General features: G+C 49.1%; 1 protein-coding gene across 3 annotated transcripts in view; it reads right to left on the bottom strand.

Moving 5' to 3' along the window:
* Nucleotides 1-1,831: 1,831 nt before the first annotated feature.
* The window catches only part of LOC142575192 (uncharacterized), a 78,080-nt gene continuing 60,168 nt past the window's right edge, over nucleotides 1,832-19,743 (bottom strand). For all 3 annotated transcript variants that reach the window (XM_075684319.1, XM_075684321.1, XM_075684320.1), the window contains one exon: nucleotides 1,832-2,776. In XM_075684319.1, coding sequence (XP_075540434.1) covers nucleotides 2,359-2,776 — 418 coding nt within the window. In that variant the 3' untranslated portion in view covers nucleotides 1,832-2,358. The remainder of the gene's footprint in view (nucleotides 2,777-19,743) is intronic.

The raw sequence follows: 19,743 nt of genomic DNA on the forward strand, positions 1-19,743 counted from the left end.
TTCTAGTTCATGAGCTGGTCTACTCGAAAAGGCGGACATTACTTGCACGAAAAGAATTGAAATGCATAATTGACTCGTTAAGATGAATTCACTAATTAAGTTTTTAACTGATTATTCTATGGCCCATATTGCAATTTGTAAATTCTAGCGGTGGAGTTCGCAAGGCGGATCCACTTGGAACGAAATCTCAGGATGACACCAGTTTCGAGATATTAATCCCAAGGCTTTGCGGAGAAATGCATTGCGTTCCAGCTACTTTCTCAAGAAAACGTCGTTTTATGCATTCAAGCACAAAAGTAACTGGAACGCCAATGAGAGAAAGAAATGGAGCTGGGCAGACCGCATGTAATGCGCAAGGCAGGTAACCGGTAGTCTACTATAGTTACCGAGCGAGTGCCCAGAGAAAGGAAGCGCAGTCGAGAACGGCACAGAAATACGTGGTGCGACGAAATTTTCAAATTGGCAAGTTTAATGTACTGTTATAGCTTGTTCATTATTTCGTTTTTTTTAAGGTTTGTTTTAAGGTTCGTAAGTAAGTTCGCAAGGCAAATCCACTTGGAACGAATTCTCAGGATGACACCAGTTTCGAGATAATAATTACTGAACTTTGTGGAAAAATGCATTGGCGTTCCAGTTACTTTCGTACTTCAAGGCATAAAACGATGTTTATGTAAGTAACTGGAAAAATGCATTGGCGTTCCAGTTACTTTCGTACTTCAAGGCATAAAACGATGTTTAAGTAACTGGAACGCCAATGTATGTCTCCGCAAAGTTTGGGAATTAATATCTCTAACTCATCCTGAGAATTCGTTCCAAGTGGATCCGCCTTGCGAACTCCGAAGCTAGAATTTGTAAATTGTAATATGGGCCATAAGTTAATTAGTTTAATAGTTAATTAGTGCAGTTGCTTCAATTAATCGATTATGCATTTCAATATTTTTGTGCGAATAGTGTCCGAAGCTTCGAGTAGACCACCTCATCAACAAGAATTGGGCTATCTACCACAGGGAATAATCTTTAAGAATTTTTTAAGTGTTCGATGAAACACCTTGTATGCATACTGCTAGAAAAAGAAAGCTCTCCCAAGAGTCGTCCAGGAATTAAGCGTGATAAACTAGGCACATGTCCACAAATATCTTTACGCCATAATAATTCGTAAGAGAAAATTAATCCAAATCCTGAAGCTGCACACGTCATTTGCGAAGACGACCAGCCAATGGCAGAGAAGACATACGAACGAAAAGATTTGTGAATACGGGCCCTGACCTTTTGTTTTCCGGCCCATATTACGAAGCAATGAACCCTGCATACCTACTACGTTAGGCAATGAAAAACTTAAGGTAAGCACAATGACATGTCGCCATGTCACCCTATAGAAAACCTTCCATTCTCAAAGCCCTGATGCTCTACGTACTCGCATTTTGGTCGTATCATATTCTGATACGTCTGAACGAGGTGGTCTAGGAAATAGAAGACAGTGTTTCCACCAGTCCTGTGCTCTTACATTTTCCAGCTTAGAGATCCGTCATCTGAACAGGAGAGCACTAAATTGTATTGCGTAAATCACTTGATAGAAAACGTTTCGCCAACACATAAAAGACGTATTCTAAAGTGTTGCATTCTTTCTTGACCCGCCGTGGTTGTTCAGGGGTCACAGCGTACTTACGCTGATCACGAGGTATCGGGCTCGATTTCAAACACCAGCGGTAGTATTTCAACGAGGTAGGGATGCAAGAACACTCACATACTCAGATCCATATGGACACTGAAGAAATCGGGCTGGTCAAAATTAACACGGAGCCCTCATGGCCAGTATCACATGGTCCCCGTGTTGCTTGCAGAATCGAAGCCATATATTCTTTTTTTTTTCAGTTGTGTGCTTAGAACAAACCGCTTCCAAGCTATACCTATTGTTTTTGTGCTGCCATGATGTCTTCACCCAAAATAAAACGAATGCAAACTACATGAAACAGAGAATATTGAAATATATTACTCCCTCTGGCTCAAGTAACTGGGACGACAGCGCGATCGCGTCGTCCTGCCTACGCGACACACAGCGTCGGCATTCAAAGCAAATGCCCTTCCACGCGCGCGAACCTCCAAGTTCTCACTTGCACAATCAGCAAGAGCTCACTGCTGATTACAGCATCCCAGTTCATGCTTTCCATATAGAATAGCATTTCCAAAAAATCCACACACACATGTTTCTACCACCGTAATGCTAACGCTACTTTTCACCCACTAGAGGTGCAGAAAGAAGGTACTATTACGTTGCAGCCGGATAGAATAAGGTAGGCTCGTCGAAAGTATTCGAGAGCTGCGCAGAACGCATTCAGTGGCCCGCGCGATTCGAGTCCGTCAAGTCCCGCCGTTCTGACTGTCCGAGCACGCGTGCTGGGGTCTTGCCGTCATGGCGCTTCGCTGCGGGCAGTCGAACGCCTCGGCGAAGCCCGCGTCTCCGGCGAGCGGCTCGTTGCAGAGCGCCACCAGCTGATCCGAGGGGTCCCCGTCGCACAGCAGCAGGCAGCCAACGGCGAACAGCAGCGCCCGCTCGGAGAGGTGCTCGAGGCCCGCGAGCCTCTGCTCGACTCGCGAACCGCGAGCGTCGGCGAGAGCGCGTAGCTGCAGCTCGCGCACCAGGCGTATCCGGTGCAGCCAGCCCTTGCTCGCCCAAGTGCTGCGGCAACCGGCTTCTGACGGCACGGCACTGGCCAGCTCGTCGGCCGAGAACCGAGTGAGCAGGGCCCAGGCAAACTGTGCGCCGAGGGTGCCGTATCTGCACGGGAGAGGGTCGTCGATCGTTTCGCGCGCGCCTTAGAAGCAGTAAGGCCTGTGACGCCAACGAACTTCCAGTACCGTGTCCTGTCCGGCCACTATGCAGAAAAATAAAGTGTGTTTTCAAGTGGGTTCTACGTAAGACACACCCCTTTCTGCGTTTGCAAATAACAGAAACCAGTATCATGCCTCAAGCAGTGAAGATCTTTATAATTTCTTATGTGATATACGGCGAAATTGATTCGAGAACTTGTAATTAGCCCCAGAGTAAAACTGGTAAAAGTCTGCGGGCTTCTGTTATACCACTCTACTGAGGCTCGCCACAGTCTATCTTGCTTTCTGCTAATTCGATGAGGAAAACCGCAAGCTCACCAGGATCTCTGCTTGTAAACAGCGAAATGTTCCGCACATACCCGTATGTATGTGTGACGGCTGAAGAGCGTGATGGAGTGCGCAGTTGCACAACGGCCACAGAGATTGACGGCGAAGAGGCATGCGTGCTTTAGAATAAAAGTACGACGTCTCAACCACGGCACGCATTTTGCTGCCGACATCGCATATATAGGATGTCCAAGCTGACGTTAGCCAACCTGTTCATGGAAGAAAGAAACTGAGAAGAGGCGATGCACGACACGATTCTAGGATCTACGGTGTTCGGTCACTGTACCTCTGACGACCGAACACCGTAGGTCTTATAATCCTATCTTGCATCATGATTCTTTTATATTTTAGAGCGCAGCAATTACGCGCCCGTTTCTGCGGCGAGCGTCGGCGTTCCCGGCGTAACCGAGCGGACGAGCAGAGAAAGATGAGCGCGAACGCGGCGCGCAGCAGGGGACGAAAAAAGCGGCGAGAGAGAAGAGGTGCGAGGAGGAAAGCGGAGAAGAGGGCGCAGCGGAACTATGAGGCGGAAAGCGGAGGAGGGAATGGCGAAATTGCGAGAAGCGCAGTGCCGAACACGAAGGATTTTGCGGCGATGGCTGCTAGATGGCGCCAGAGTAGCGCGCGCCGAAAGCAGGCATTGCGCGGGGTGTCCCTCAAGGCAGATGAGGATACGGATGAGAATGGAGAGGACATCGAATCAACCGGCACACAATGTGATGTCGATATTAGGCTGCAAAAAATGGAGGCTTTCCAGGAAGAGCTTGTTAAACAGGTACAAGAGCTCAAAAATGAGCTAAACAGGGAGCGTGATGCACGAAAGGTAGTTGAAAAGAGACTTGACGCAGCCGAGGAAAAGCTGAATAGGGCCAACATTGTGAACGATAATGTGTGTGACAATGGAACGCAGACCCCCGACGCGACAGGAGAGGGAGTGTCAGCAAAGTACGTGAAATGCGTGCAGCGTGAAGAAGAGTTAGCTGGAAAGAGCGGCACCTACCTTGAGGCCCCCACGCGGAGAAAGCAGGAGCCCAGGGGACTATGCCCCTTGTCCAGTCCGAATCACGCGGAAAAGGACAAAGGGAAGCAGGGAGAGGTAGGAGAAAGTGAAAGGGTGATTATCGCCGGCGACTGAAACCTGGCTAGGTGCTCAAAAGCAATTGTGGAGAGCGTGAAAGGCGATAAAAGAATGGCGGTAGGGACATTCCCAGGGCGGACACTGGGTTCTGTCATGGAGCGAGCAAAAGAAAAGCTCGCGGAAAATGCCCACCTGCGCAACCTTGTAATAGTAGCAAGTGGGCTAAATGACGTCCTAAACAGCTAGGAAAGGGACAGCTAGCCCAGCGCTTGGCGAAGGGGGTGGACGACTTGCGCGAGCTATCCCCTAGGTGCAGATCGTGTGTGCACGGTGCCGGAGGTGCCTGTACGTGATAGTCATGTACAAAGAGCCGTAGTGGCTGCTAATGACGCAATATGGGAAATGAGCCGAGAGAAAGGCTTCGAGGTTGTCGATTTAAACAGGGAAGTGAGAAGGTGTGGTGGTTTTAAACGAGACGGTCTCAACTTCAATTACAGGCTAGCACGAGAAGTGGGCTAGCGACTTGGTGGTCGCGCTGTTGCTTATTTAGGGAGCCCGCGGGCACTCAGGAGGCCAGAGTAGATAGTAATGAAGGAGGTCCCCTAGGGGAACCTCAAAAGAGTATCGCCGTCGATAACAGAAAAAGAAGGAAAGCAAGAACGAGAGCTCGACATGCAATAGGTTACATAAACATGCAGGGCGGCAGAAGAAAGGAAAAGTGGATAGAGATTGAGGAGCAGTTAAATAGAGAACAAATAGGGGTGTATGCGGTTACAGAAAGGCACCTTAGAGACTCAGAAGAGCCGCCAATTATTAAGAATTATGTTTGGGGAAGGTGCAACAGAACTAAGTCGCAAAGAAAGGAAGGGGGAGTCGGAATGCTCATCCATCAGGGAGCCAAAGGAAAAAGAGTACATACAGAATGTCAGGAGCACCTTTGGTTATCAGGTACAATTAGCGGGAAGAAAACTTGGCTGGGCGTTACGTATTTGTTGACCGGAAATAATTGCGCAGAGAAGAATAAAGAGTTAGTGGAATACATAAGCACTGATATTAAGGGCTTCAGGAATTGTGCTGAAATTGTCCTATTATGTGACATGAATGCCCACATACAGGATTTAGATGGCTATACCGACAACAACGGGAAGTCAATGCTAGAGTTTGTGAGCAACATAACCTCGTTATCGTGAATACAGGGCCTAAGTGTGAAGGGCAGACCACGTAGGAAGTGGGAAACCGGCAATCGACCATCGATTACTGTCTGACGGCCGAAGGAATTCATGATAAGTTGAGAGAAATTGTCATTGATGAGGAAGGGTATAGCAGCATAGGGAGTGACTACAAACACATCATTTTGAAAATGGGATATGTAGTTGGGAAAGAGAGCAAGGAGCGCAAAATGGCCAGTCCAAATTTGAACGCTGAACTAATACCTAATATAGTCACTAGAGTTGAGGAAGAACTTGGCAAATGGCCAAGTAAAGTGGGGGAATATGGTGAACTTCTAAGTGTAATAACGACAGAAATACGGAAAGAGAAACAACATGTTCGCTGGAAGGGAAAAAAAAAAGAAACCGAAAAGCTGGTGGAACAGGGAGATACGAGAAGCGATCGCCGAACGACAGAAAGCATATCGAGAGCACAGGCAGGCAAAGAAGGCGCAATTGCCGCAGGATGAAGTAACGAGTAAATGGAAAATATACCTGGAGAAAAAGTCTATAATTCAAACACTGGTACAAGCAAAATTAAAAGGTGAAAGCAAGCGTTGGTTGTCAGAAATACGTGAGAGAAAGAAGGCCGCACCTAGAATATTTTGGAACCACATAAAATTATTAGGCAGTGTTGCGTTTCGCCTGCGACACGTGGTTTTGCCGGCGCGACGGCGGCGGGGCGGCGGACATTTTGGCCCGATCGTCGTCACCGCAACACTCATCGCCAGGTGTTTCCAGGCGCGTCTGCGGCGATGCGACCGCCTAGGGATTTCGTTCCAGTCATTGTGCCCGAAACAGGCGATGCCAAAGCAGGGATCTCGTTCCAGTCATTGTGCCCGAAACAGGCGATGCCAAAGCAGGGACCATCTTCTCGTTACAGTCATTGTGTCCGACCGGCAGCGCCACGACAGTGTGCTGCGCAGCGCCACGACAGTGTGCTGCGCAGCGCCACGACCAGGTGCTACGAGATCGTGCGCAGCGCCACGACATGGTGCTACGGCATCGCTACGACAGTGTGCGTCACCATTAGCCCATTGTACATTCACGTGCTCGTCTTTTGAGGGGTTCCTTCTTGCCCTCAACTGCGAGAGTATAAAAACAGCTGCCCCCGGACGCCAGAGGGGGGCTCCGATTTCTTCTGCTGAGTGAAGTGCTCTCCCGTCTCTCTACTTCGGTCAAACCTGACCGCCAACTCTTTGCGATGTTAAAATAAACAAGTTGTTTCGTTGTTACCTGTCGACTCATGCTTTGCCGGGACCTTCGGATGCTTGCAGTTGTACCCCAGGCCGCCAGGCCAACGCTACCCTTGGGGCTTGCGACCCAGGTACAACCACGGGCGTCAGCGCCGAGTTCCCAACAGATCGTACCAGCAGTCGGATCCAAACATCTGGTTGGCAGCGGTGAGATCGCCTACGACTTCAAACAACGGTCTGCCAGCGGCGAGATCGCGACAACGGAGGCCAGCAGCAAAGAGATGCAGTTGACAGTATGCTGAGCAGCTCAACGACGATCCGGGAGCAGTGCAACGAGCCCTGTGTGACGACTGGTTGCCTGCAGCGGAACGACTGCGCGGAATTCCTGCCTGCGAGGTTTGGTGAGTGCGGGACTTTCTTCTTCTGAGCTTTGCCAGGCTTTTTGTTAGTGTCAGAAACAGAGCTGGTAATTGTGGTTGTCGTTGCTGCCGGGTTAGTTTGCGGCAAGACAATAGTAAGCAGTAGAGAAAGCAGCATTCAGAGCAGCCATGGATTTGAAGTCGTTGCGCAAACCGAAATTGTTGGAGCTTGCAAGAGAGTTGGGTCTGGATGTCTCAGACAAACTAAGAAAACCTGAACTGCTAAAGGCTATTCTTGAGTTAGAGGCTGAGGATGACGAGCTGTCGGAATGCCTTGAGACTATTGAAGAGAGGGAGACAGAAAAAGAAGAGCGTGAACGTAAAGAACAGAAAGAGCGAGAGCAACAAGAGAAAAAAGAAGAGCGCGAACACGCTTTGGAAATGAAGCGTCTCGAGGTAGAAATGGAACGCGCTCGTAATGGAAGTCAGGCACACGGTGCAGGAGAACGCGTATTGTTCAAAATGACGGACCTGATGCGGCCGTTTAAGCTTGGAGAGGACATTGGTTTGTTCCTGGTTAACTTTGAGCGAACGTGCGAGAAGCAGGGGTTCTCTCGGGAAACGTGGCCACAGCGCTTGCTCACTTTGTTACCCGGCGAGGCGGCCGACGTAGTCGCTCGCTTGGATAGAGAGGAAGCAGAGGATTTCGACAAAGTAAAATCGAGTCTGCTAAAAAAGTACCGGCTGTCTGCGGAAGCGTTCCGTCGGAAGTTTCGGGAAAATGAGAAAGGCAAAAGTGAGTCATATACAGAGTTTGCGTATAGGCTTATGTCGAACATGCAGGAGTGGCTCAAAGAAGAGAAAGCGTTTGGTGACCACGATAAAGTTCTGCAGTGTTTCGGGCTAGAACAGTTTTATAGTCGGTTACCGGAGAACGTGCGATACTGGGTCTTGGATAGGCCAGACGTGAGTACGGTGGCTAGAGCCGCTGAGCTAGCCGAGGAGTTTGTGACGCGTCGAGCTCGCGGAGCTAAGGACGGTCAAAAGGGTGAATTTGGCTCCAAGTCTGAGAGGCCAAGGTTCACGCCCATGAGATTTAAGGGGGACACGCGTAGTGAGGATGCGAGTGAAAGCAATCCGACCAAACGTAAAGAGACGGCAGCCGAAGCCGAACGCAGAAAGCGGTTCGAGATGAGGCGAGCGGGCGTTTGTTATACGTGCCAGAAGCCGGGTCACTTTTCGGCGCAGTGTCCGGAAACAACACCAAAAGTTGTGTTTTTTTCAATAGGCAGCACTGACGAGAACATGAAGCTTCTTGAGCCTTACATGCGAGACCTCCTCGTAAACGGGAAAGAGTGCCGAGTGCTTCGCGATTCCGCAGCTACGATGGATGTAGTTCACCCGTCTTACGTAGAACCCCATATGTTCACGGGCGAGTGCGCGTGGATCAAGCAAGCCGTGGAAGCTCATAGCGTGTGTCTGCCGGTAGCAAAAGTGCTTATTGAAGGACCTTTCGGAGCGCTTGAGACGGAGGCGGCAGTGTCATCTATGCTGCCACCCCAGTACCCGTACCTATTTTCAAACAGGTCCGATCACCTCCTGCGCGAGAAGGGGCTTTTGTTTGGTGAAGCTAGTGTTCAGGCCTTAACCAGATCGAAGGTTCGGGAGCTCGCTGCAAAGGCGGTAGTTGCGGGGCCGACGTTATCAACCAACGAAAAAGGGTCAGAGGCGCAGCAAGCTGATATTCAGAGCACGCCCGAACTGAATAAACTTGAGTCTGTAACGTTAAAGGCGCCAGATACTGGAGAGGAAAATCCCGATGCGGGAAAGTTAGAAGAGCTATCTACTGATTTGCTCATCGCGCCTACGTCAGACGGACTTGATAGGTTGCTAAAAGTCAGCCGGTCGGCTTTGATAGCCGAGCAAAAAAAGGATGGCAGCCTGGAAAACGTGCGCTGCAATGTCAAAGAAGGTATCGCCAGGAAAACTGCGCGTTTTGTGGAAAGAGGTGGAGTCCTGTACCGGAAGTATCTAGACCGAAGAGGAGTGGAGTTCGATCAGCTGGTCGTGCCTCAATGCTATCGTCAGGATCTGTTGCGCTTGTCACATGGGGGTTCGTGGTCCGGACACCTAGGAGTTAAGAAAACTAAGGACCGTCTCTTGCAAGAGTACTATTGGCCAGGGTGTTTTCGGGACGCAGACCATTTCGTGAGGACATGTGACACTTGTCAGCGGGTGGGCAAACCAGGGGACAAATCGAGGGCGCCGTTGAAATTGGTACCTATCATAACGGAGCCTTTTAGACGGCTCGTTATTGATACTGTGGGACCTCTGCCGGTAACAGCCACGGGGTACAGACACATTTTGACTGTGATCTGCCCAGCGACAAAGTTCCCTGAAGCAGTGCCGCTTAAAGAACTCAGCTCAGTTGAGATAGTTAATGCACTACTGTCCATATTTGCGCGAGTTGGTTTTCCTGCAGAAATTCAATCAGATCAGGGCACAGTGTTTACTAGCGCTTTGACGACAACTTTTCTCGAAAGGTGTGGGGTAAAGCTGCTACACAGCTCAGTGTACCACCCGCAGTCGAATTCCGTTGAGAAGCTCCACTCCGTCATGAAGCGCGTGTTGAGAGCCTTGTGTTTTGAACATCAAACTGACTGGGAGCTGTGTCTGCCTGGGGTGATGTTTGCTTTAAGGACCGCGCCGCATGCGGCTACGGGGTTTTCGCCAGCTGAACTGGTGTACGGTCGCTCGCTTCGATCTCCGCTTCGCATGCTTCGAGAATCATGGGAAGGTAGGGGCGACGACCCAGTCGTGGTGGAGTACGTGCTTAAGCTCCTCGAACGCTTAAGAAGGGCACAGGAGTTGTCAGGTGAAGCAATGACAAAGGCCCAGCAGAGGGCCAAGGTTTATTATGATCGGACAGCCAGGGCCCGTCGTTTTGAGGTTGGCGATGAGGTCATGATATTGCGCACATCGCTAAACAACAAACTAGACGTGCAGTGGGAGGGCCCAGCGCGAATTGTTCAGAAACTGTCGGACGTTAACTACGTGGTAAGTCTGCCAGGAAAGCGGAAAGCACAGCAAGTTTACCACTGTAATCTGCTCAAACCTTATAGACAACGGGAAGCAGTGGTGTGCATGATGATAAACGTTCCTGAAGAGCTTCCAGTCGAGCTTCCGGGACTAGGCTCAGTGACGAACAGGGAAGACACCGGTCAAGTCATTAGTGACCTTATCAGTAAAGCACCGCTGTCGCCTGAGCAGAAAACCGAACTACACCAGCTATTACAAGAGTTTCAAGGTCTGTTCTCTGAGAGGCCTGGTAGGACTTCTGTACTTACTCATGATATTGAACTTACCTCCACAGAGCCAGTACGATCCAAGGCGTATCGGGTGTCACCCCGCCAGAGCGATATTATGGAGGCTGAGGTAAAGAAAATGCTACAGCTCGGTGTTATTGAGGCAGGTGAGAGTGATTATACCTCCCCTTTGATTTTAGTTGAGGTACCGGGCAAGGAACCTCGTCCTTGCGTCGACTACCGCAGGCTTAATTCCATCACTAAGGATCAAATTTATCCGATCCCTAACATCGAGGAGCGCCTTGAGAAAGTTAGTAGCGCTCAGTTTATTTCCACCCTAGATCTTGTCAGGGGTTATTGGCAGGTTCCACTTACAGAAGAGGCTAGTAGGTATGCGGCGTTCATTTCACCAATGGGAACATTCCGTCCTAAAGTGTTGAGTTTTGGTTTGAAGAACGCGCCATACTGTTTTTCAAGTCTCATGGATAAAGTGTTGCGGGGACAGCAAGAATTCGCTTTACCGTATCTAGACGACGTAGCGATATTCTCCGCATCCTGGTCTGAGCATATGACACACTTGCGGGCAGTGCTAACCCGCCTGCGCGAAGCAGGCTTGACAGTCAAGGCTCCTAAGTGCCAGTTAGCACAGGCCGAGGTTGTCTACCTCGGTCACGTGATTGGTCAGGGTCGTCGCCGCCCCTCTGAAATAAAAGTGGCCGCTGTGCGAGACTTTCCGCAACCGCGCACAAAGACCGATATTCGGTCGTTCTTAGGTGTCGCCGGCTACTATCAGAGGTACATCCCTAGGTACTCTGATATCGCGGCTCCCCTGACGGATGCTCTAAGAAAGACAGAGCCTCAAACAGTCGTCTGGGACGAGACCAAGGAAAGAGCTTTTAGCGCCCTAAAGAGTGCCCTAACAAGCCAGCCTGTGCTACGATCGCCAGACTATACAAAAGGGTTCATTGTTCAGTGCGATGCTAGTGAGCGAGGCATGGGCGTTGTACTGTGCCAACGGGAAAATGGAGAAGTAGAACACCCCGTCCTGTATGCTAGTCGTAAGCTGACCAGTCGTGAGCAGGCGTATAGCGCCACCGAGAAAGAGTGTGCGTGTCTCGTGTGGGCCGTTCAGAAATTGTCATGCTATCTAGCCGGCTCGAGGTTTATCATTGAGACAGATCACTGCCCTCTCCAATGGCTGCAGACCATCTCTCCCAAAAATGGCCGCCTCCTGCGCTGGAGCCTCGCTTTACAACAATATTCCTTTGAGGTGCGTTACAAAAAGGGGAGTCTCAACGGTAACGCCGATGGCTTAAGTCGAAGCCCCTAACGTAGGAATCAGCCTCAAAATTGTTTGTTACTGATGTTTTTCTTCCTGAGGCAGGATTTTTTTTAACATATTGCTTTTGTTTAGTGTTTCAAAGTGATGATATGCTTTCTAGTGCAATTTTTCAATTTGTGGACGCGTTCTGAGTGATGCTAGACTACTGTAAGGAACTAGGCAGTGGTATAAAAAGGGGAAAGAGCCTGGCAGGGCTTAGTGAGGGTTGTGCCGTGCTTGCTGACTGAGCGGTTGAGTTTTCAGCGTAGTTCTAACGCTTGCCGGGAACGAGAAATGTGAACTCTCCCGAAGTCACTTTGCAGTGTCCCGTGCGAACCTGAACGAGAGAACGAGGCCTTCTCTGTGCGCTGCGCTCAAGAAACGTCAAGGGACGCCCGACTTCGGTTATGAGCATCATCGAGCGACATCCCTCCGGACAGCGGATGCAGTCCCCTGTCCATCGGGATCTCCTTTCCCCGGCGGGGCGGTCTGTTGCGTTTCGCCTGCGACACGTGGTTTTGCCGGCGCGACGGCGGCGGGGCGGCGGACATTTTGGCCCGATCGTCGTCACCGCAACACTCATCGCCAGGTGTTTCCAGGCGCGTCTGCGGCGATGCGACCGCCTAGGGATTTCGTTCCAGTCATTGTGCCCGAAACAGGCGATGCCAAAGCAGGGATCTCGTTCCAGTCATTGTGCCCGAAACAGGCGATGCCAAAGCAGGGACCATCTTCTCGTTACAGTCATTGTGTCCGACCGGCAGCGCCACGACAGTGTGCTGCGCAGCGCCACGACAGTGTGCTGCGCAGCGCCACGACCAGGTGCTACGAGATCGTGCGCAGCGCCACGACATGGTGCTACGGCATCGCTACGACAGTGTGCGTCACCATTAGCCCATTGTACATTCACGTGCTCGTCTTTTGAGGGGTTCCTTCTTGCCCTCAACTGCGAGAGTATAAAAACAGCTGCCCCCGGACGCCAGAGGGGGGCTCCGATTTCTTCTGCTGAGTGAAGTGCTCTCCCGTCTCTCTACTTCGGTCAAACCTGACCGCCAACTCTTTGCGATGTTAAAATAAACAAGTTGTTTCGTTGTTACCTGTCGACTCATGCTTTGCCGGGACCTTCGGATGCTTGCAGTTGTACCCCAGGCCGCCAGGCCAACGCTACCCTTGGGGCTTGCGACCCAGGTACAACCACGGGCGTCAGCGCCGAGTTCCCAACAGATCGTACCAGCAGTCCGATCCAAACAGCAGGAAGGCAACAATACAACAACATATCCTAGACGAAGATGAAAACAGACTGGAAGGAGAAGCGGCAATAAGTTATACCCGAAAAAAAAAACAGCCGAATCTTTCCAAGGCAATGACGAGGTTGTATTTGAAGAAAAAAAGAGCATGAAAGAGACCCAAGTGTAAAAGGAGCTTGTGCTGACAAATTTCAACTGGAAGAAAGCGGAAGAAAAAATTCCTAAGCGCACAGCCACAGGGCAAGACGACGTTCCCGTTAGGCTGATTAATGAACTAGGACCAAAAAGTAAGGAAGCTCTGGTGAAAGCAGTAGAAAAAACTTTAAAAGGTAGATGAATACCAGACAGTTGGCGACAAAGTAGAATGAATTTAATTTATAAAGGTAAGGGAGAGAAATATAGAATTCACTCGTACAGACCGTTGACCATTATATCGGTAATATACAGGCTAGCAATGCAGGCAATCAAATTATAGCTTCAAGCATGTTCAGAGAATAATGGCATTTTGGGAGAACTTCAGAATGGCTTCAGAATAGGCATATCACAAGAAGCCAACAAACACTGACACCAAGGACAACATAGGGGAAATTACTTGTACTTAAGTAAATGAAACAAAGAAACGATAAATTAATGGAAATTAAAGTGGATGAAAAAACAACTTGCCGCAGGTGGGAACCGAACCCACAACCTTCGCATTTCGCGTGCGATGCTCTACCAATTGAGCTACCTCGGCGCCGTTTTCCCATCCACTTTCTTTGGTATTTATGTGTCCTAGTAGAACCCTGGGAGTGTTAGCCAGCGCCACCACTCACAGACCTTGGCGGCGGACGTGGAACGTCCTTCTTGCCGCAGCTGGCTAACACCTTCACGTGACGTTGAGCCATAAAGCTGCGAGAACAAAATGATATTATCTCGGCAACCAGTCACAACTTAAGAAAACGAGGTCTCTGACCCCCCAATCATTTGTACAGGACCACATTACATACACTAGTTACAGCCCAAACAAGTTACGAAAAGAAAATATTGCTTCCGAGTTCTTCCTAACGTCTGTTCACACCATCATTCAAGCGGCAACTTCTAGTACGCTGAAGTATTATTTGTCATTTTCAATAGCGACGTCCAAAAGGCAGATGTGGGGCACCACACACTTCCTTGTCATGTTTTGGCGCTGACACAGGGTTGCCTGTGCACTTTTGAACGCCAGTGGTCCGCGAGTTCCGCGGCGCAGGTTTTGTATCGCCTCCCAGGTTTTGTATCGCCTCCCAGGTTTTGTATCGCCTCGAGAGATGGGCGGTTTTCTTCTAGCTGGGCAGTGCGCTCTGTCTCCCTGGTATCTTTCGCTGCCTGTCATGCCGCCTTCAGCCGGTTTTCTTCTTTTAGCTAGGCAGCGTCTGTATGGGACAGTGCACTGTATGGCGTGGTGCGGTGTGGTACAATGTGGTGTGGTAGGGTGTGCTGTTGCGAAAATGCGCTACACCCACTTTAAGATCGTGGCTAGTATCTTCTCCAACCAATCGGCTTTGCCGGTTGCCATTTCATGCTTACATCTGCTCTCAATTACGGAAGAGCCAGCAATTTTTTTACAAACGATTCCGTAAGATCGTTATGTGAGTACAAGCCACATTCTGGAGCAATGGCTATTCCGGTTTTTACTGACATAACAATTATATGGACACTCCAGGCGCATTTCTGCGGTCGTCGCCGTCCATGTAAAGTCCAAGGGAGATCCATCGTCGCCGCGCGCCGTATGCTGTAAGTGCGAGTGAAAGTGTGCGAGGGTGAATCGGCGATGGTGTCTCGATCTCGCGCGTGCAAGGGAGGAAAGTGGGGAGGAAGAGCGCCGTTCTCCGTCGCGCGCAAGGAACCGGGGTGGGGAGGGGGTGTTCTACTCTGGCGGCTGCTACGTATGGCGCGGAAGACGCGGATGAGCGCGTCTTCGCAGGCGCTACCTTGAAAGCGATCTGCGATGACTACAGAGTCTAAGTGAGCCGAGGGCTCATTAGCTTCGTATGCGCTGTGTTTTCGCCGCTTAGTTTGCGTTGAAGCGAAATGCAGCACAAAGGTCACTTTGCTCGCTGCCGCCGCACTTCCTCGCTCCAGCGTTTTAACAGCGAGTTTCCGCGGTCATCGAGTGAGATGAGTTCACGTTTGCTTGCGCGCGCGCGACATCATGTTTGTTAATTTAGATAGTAAGCAAATGTTTACAAGTTTACATCCGCTAAAAAACTATCCTTACTTCGTATAGCTGTCTGTCAATTTGCTATTGCAATCGATACTGCGCATTTCGGGCGAAACTGCGACTTTCTTTCCTTACATCGCCTTTTTATCTGCAAAAAGAATTTGTGGACAGCTAACTATACGAAATAAGGATAGTAGTTTTATCGGCCATATAAACTTGCAGACATAAGCATAGTGACTAAACTAAGAAGCACAGGGTCACGCGCAAGCAAGCAAACATGAACACATCTCACTCGATAACCGCGTAAAATCGCTGTCAGAACGCTGGAGTGAGGCAGCGTGGCAGCAACAGCGAACGAATTCACCTTCGCGCTGTCTCTCGCATCAATGCGAACAAAGCCGCGAAAAAAGAGCGTAAGGCGGACTGTGTGCCCATCGCAGATATCTTTCAAGATACAGCGGCCCGCTCCGCCTGGAGCGGAACACGCCCTCCCCCCTCCTAACCTCCACCCCCCCCCCTCAGCCTTGCGCGCGACGGAAGACGGCGAGCTTCCTCCCCGCCTTCCTCATTTCATGCACGAGATGGAGCCGCGATTGCCGGCTCATCCTCGCACGCTTTCACTCGCACGTAAACTACAGCACGCGGCCAGGATTTTATCACCCTTGCACTTTGTACAGAACATCACAGCGACGCCGACGGCAGAAATGCGCTTAGAGTTTCAATATAATTGCTATCGCAATAAAAGGATAAGCTCAGCTCTTACGGTCGGTGCCACGTGGCCATACTGCTTCCTCAGTAACTCGTGCATGTAATCAATAGATAGCCGAACCACCTTATCTAATGGCTCATCGTTCAGCAGCCGCTGAAGTGCATTCATCAATGCGGTTGATACCTGTACCAGGCACGTATTCAAGAGGGGGGGTGGGGGTCATGGGTTCCCCTAGCCCCCTCCCCCCCCCCCCTGAAGTGAAACTCCCAGCTTATTTTCGCAAGTGAAAGAGTAATACAAATGCATGGAGTGATGCGCCCATCTCTCCCTCGCAAGGATACGCCTCTTCTCGCGCGCAAGGAAACTTCCCCAACATATTGTCATAGACAGGCATAAGCATTATAGCTAAAGCCGTAGCTGCGACTCAGACAAAAGAGTCTAGTGTCAGTTTCACGGTCTTTCTTTTTTTTTTTCTCGATACAAGCAGGGGAAGTTTGTTTTCCGCTCACTCCGAACACCCAGTTCGTTAACTGCGAAGTACCGTATGTGCACGGTCGGCACTCAGAAATATCGCGTCAGTTATTCTAGTGCTGTACACACACTAAAACGGTTGCGCCCTTTAGGGTGTATATTTGTCCCACAACAATAATCGTCATCTGCCTTGCTTGCGTTTCCTTTCTTGAAAACTCGGCGCTCGCTACTTTCCTGTCGAGAACGCTGTGTCACACTGGTAACGCGCAAGCCGTTCGTGACTGGGAAGTACCAGGCTCGCAGCGTTAAAGAAAGGCAATGCGGACAAGATAGATGACGACTATTGTTGTGTGGCAAGATACGACTCAAAGGTTGTAATTTTAATAGTGTATACAGGTGATCCTCGCACATTTACTATACCAACGATCTGTGAGCCTCTCTCGAGCTACGCTTTGAAAACCACCGGACAAAAATAATATATAGAGCTTGCAATTTGTCTTACCAAGGCACATTGCCAAGGGTAGGCTTGAGTCTGCACAATTCGCCTTTGAATTTTACGTCGAACATATAATAATGGCACATATCCATATCATCATCATCAGCCTGGTTACGCCCACTGCAGGGCAAAGGCCTCTCCCATACTTCTCCAACAGCCCCGGTCATGTACTAATTGTGGCCATGCCATGCCTGCGAACTTCTTAATCTCATCCGCCCACCTAACTTTCTGTCGCCCCCTGCTACGCTTCCCTTCCCTTGGGATCCAGTCCGTAACCCTTAATGACCATCGGTTATCTTCCCTCCTCATTACGTGTCCTGCCCATGCCCATTTCTTTTTCTTGATTTCAACTAAGATGTCATTAACTCGCGTTTGTTCCCTCACCCAATCTGCTCTTTTCTTATCCCTTAACGTTACACCTATCATTCTTCTTTCCATAGCTCGTTGCGTCGTCCTCAATTTGAGTAGAACCCTTTTCGTAAGCCTCCAGGTTTCTGCCCCGTAGATCCATAGCTCGTTGCGTCGTCCTCAATTTGAGTAGAACCCTTTTCGTAAGCCTCCAGGTTTCCGCCCCGTAGATGAGTACTGGTAAGACACAGCTGTTATATACTTTTCTCTTGAGGGATAATGGCAACCCGCTGTTCATGATCTGAGAATGCCTGCCAAACGCACCCCAGCCCATTCTTATTCTTCTGATTATTTCCGTCTCATGATCCGGAACCGCCGTCACTACCTGCCCTAAGTAGATGTATTCCCTTACGACTTCCAGTGCCTCGCTGCCTATTGTAAATTGCTGTTCTCTTCCGAGACTGTTAAGCATTACTTTAGTTTTCTGCAGATTAATTTTTAGACCCACTCTTCTGCTTTGCCTCTCCAGGTCAGTGAGCATGCATTGCAATTGGTCCCCTGAGTTACTAAGCAAGGCAATATCATCAGCGAATCGCAAGTTACTAAGGTATTCTCCATTAACTTTTATCCCCAATTCTTCCCAATCCAGGTCTCTGAATACCTCCTGTAAACACGCTGTGAATAGCATTGGAGATATCGTATCTCCCTGCCTGACGCCTTTCTTTATTGGGATTGTGTTGCTTGCTTTATGGAGGACTACGGTGGCTGTGGAGCCTGCTATAGATATCTTTCATTATTTTTACATACGGCTCGTCTACACCCTGATTCCGTAATGCCTCTATGACTGCTAAGGTTTCGACAGAATCAAACGCTTTCTCGTAATCAATGAAAGCTATATATAAGGGTTGGTTATATTCCGCACATTTCTCTATCACCTGATTGATAGTGTGAATATCATCTATTGTTGAGTAGCCTTTACGGAATCCTGCCTGGTCCTTTGCTTGACAGACAAACATTGACTGTCAAACATATCCATATGCTGAAAGGAAAATGACAGATCTGGAAGGCGAAGTGGTCAGCCAAGCGAGGAGAAGAATTCCCACGCTACACAGCAGATGCTCTAGTCGAATGTGATGGAGACCTACTCCTGAAAGTTCACACACTCTTCAAATTATTGACAGCTGTTGACGCTGAAGTGAGTAAAGACATATTTGAAGAGCATGACAGCTAAACAGTGGCTTAATCGGCTGGATCTCATGCCCGTTCACCAGGTGCCAGCCAGCATCGACGAAGCTATCTCATTGTTTATGGAGAAGCGCCGGCGTAATAAAAACGCGGTTCAAGAGAAAAAAAGTAAATGTGCTGAAGACAGTGCCGCAATTACGGTCATGCTGTTAAATGAACGTCCATGTATACGAGTAAAGCATAACATTGTAGAATCGTCATGCCGTCTCATTGAATATATGCCTCTTAAACCTGCAAGCGTATAGGTTGTCGCATCGCTGAATAAAACATCATAGATGTAGTTGAGCTTGAACCCTCATCTGTGGCTGACGCTTCATGCTGTTGATGCATCTTTCGCCAACCTGTTGGGACATTTCGAGTTTGTTTGATGCGTGAAAACCGAAGCTATTAACAGGAAGACGAACCACAGCTGCAAATAATTTTTTTAATCCACGTTTGATGCTCTTTCAAAAATTTTCCTCTCTATATATATCAGCTAGATGCCATTTCTGTCAGAATATTAAAAAAACTACATCAAACGTACACGAAAATACAAGTGTGAAACCTATGTTAATGACTACAACGAATCTGAGATTCCAGTGTGAGGCGTACAAGACATTATATGCCACCCCGAACATGCAGTTTCAATTGAGTGTTAGATGCATGCGAATGAATTTAAATATAAATCAGCGTGTTCTATTCCTGGTTTTTAATAAATAAGTAATATCGCCATCAATCGTCATCAGCATATACATTTATGTCCACCGCAAGACAACGGCCTTCGTCTTGCAATGATTCAAGTTTGCGCCTACAAATTCCCTAATTTCATCCCCCCCCCCTTATTTTTTCTGCCGTCCTCGACAGCGCTTTCCCTTCCTTGGTACCCATTCTGTAACGCTAATGGTCAAGCGGTTACCGGTCCTACGCATGAAATGCCCTGCCTGGCTCCATTTTTTTTTTCTCTTAATGTCAACTAGAATACCAGCAGTCCCCGTCTGCTCTCTGATCCACAGCGCTCTTTTCCTGTCTCTTAATGTTATGCCTAACATTTTTCGTTCCATCGCTCTTCGCGCGGGCCTTAACGAACCCTGATCATGAGAAGGAAACTTAGAGAATAAAAATGGATTACAGTGTACACGGCAGGCATTATAAAATCCTGACTGGGAGCTTACCAGTGTCGTTGAAAAGAAAAGACTACACGTACCGGGCGTTAACACATAGAGCAGAAACTTCGAGGTTAACAAAGAAGTTCGATGGGGAGGTCGCTTGACAGTACGTAACGTTACATGTATGTAACAAAATGTAACGAAAACGTGTAATAATAATATCGCTTATATCTTTGCAACCTTATGTATCTACGCGCCCCACTTTTGTATCGATAAGTAGAGGAAGAAAGCCATTACTCGATCATGCATGTGTCACGTGCACAGATAGCGCCGTTGTCGCGCC

Source organism: Dermacentor variabilis, chromosome 3 (assembly GCF_050947875.1).
Source record: "Dermacentor variabilis isolate Ectoservices chromosome 3, ASM5094787v1, whole genome shotgun sequence".
In the NCBI taxonomy this organism is placed as follows: Eukaryota; Metazoa; Arthropoda; class Arachnida; order Ixodida; family Ixodidae; genus Dermacentor; species Dermacentor variabilis.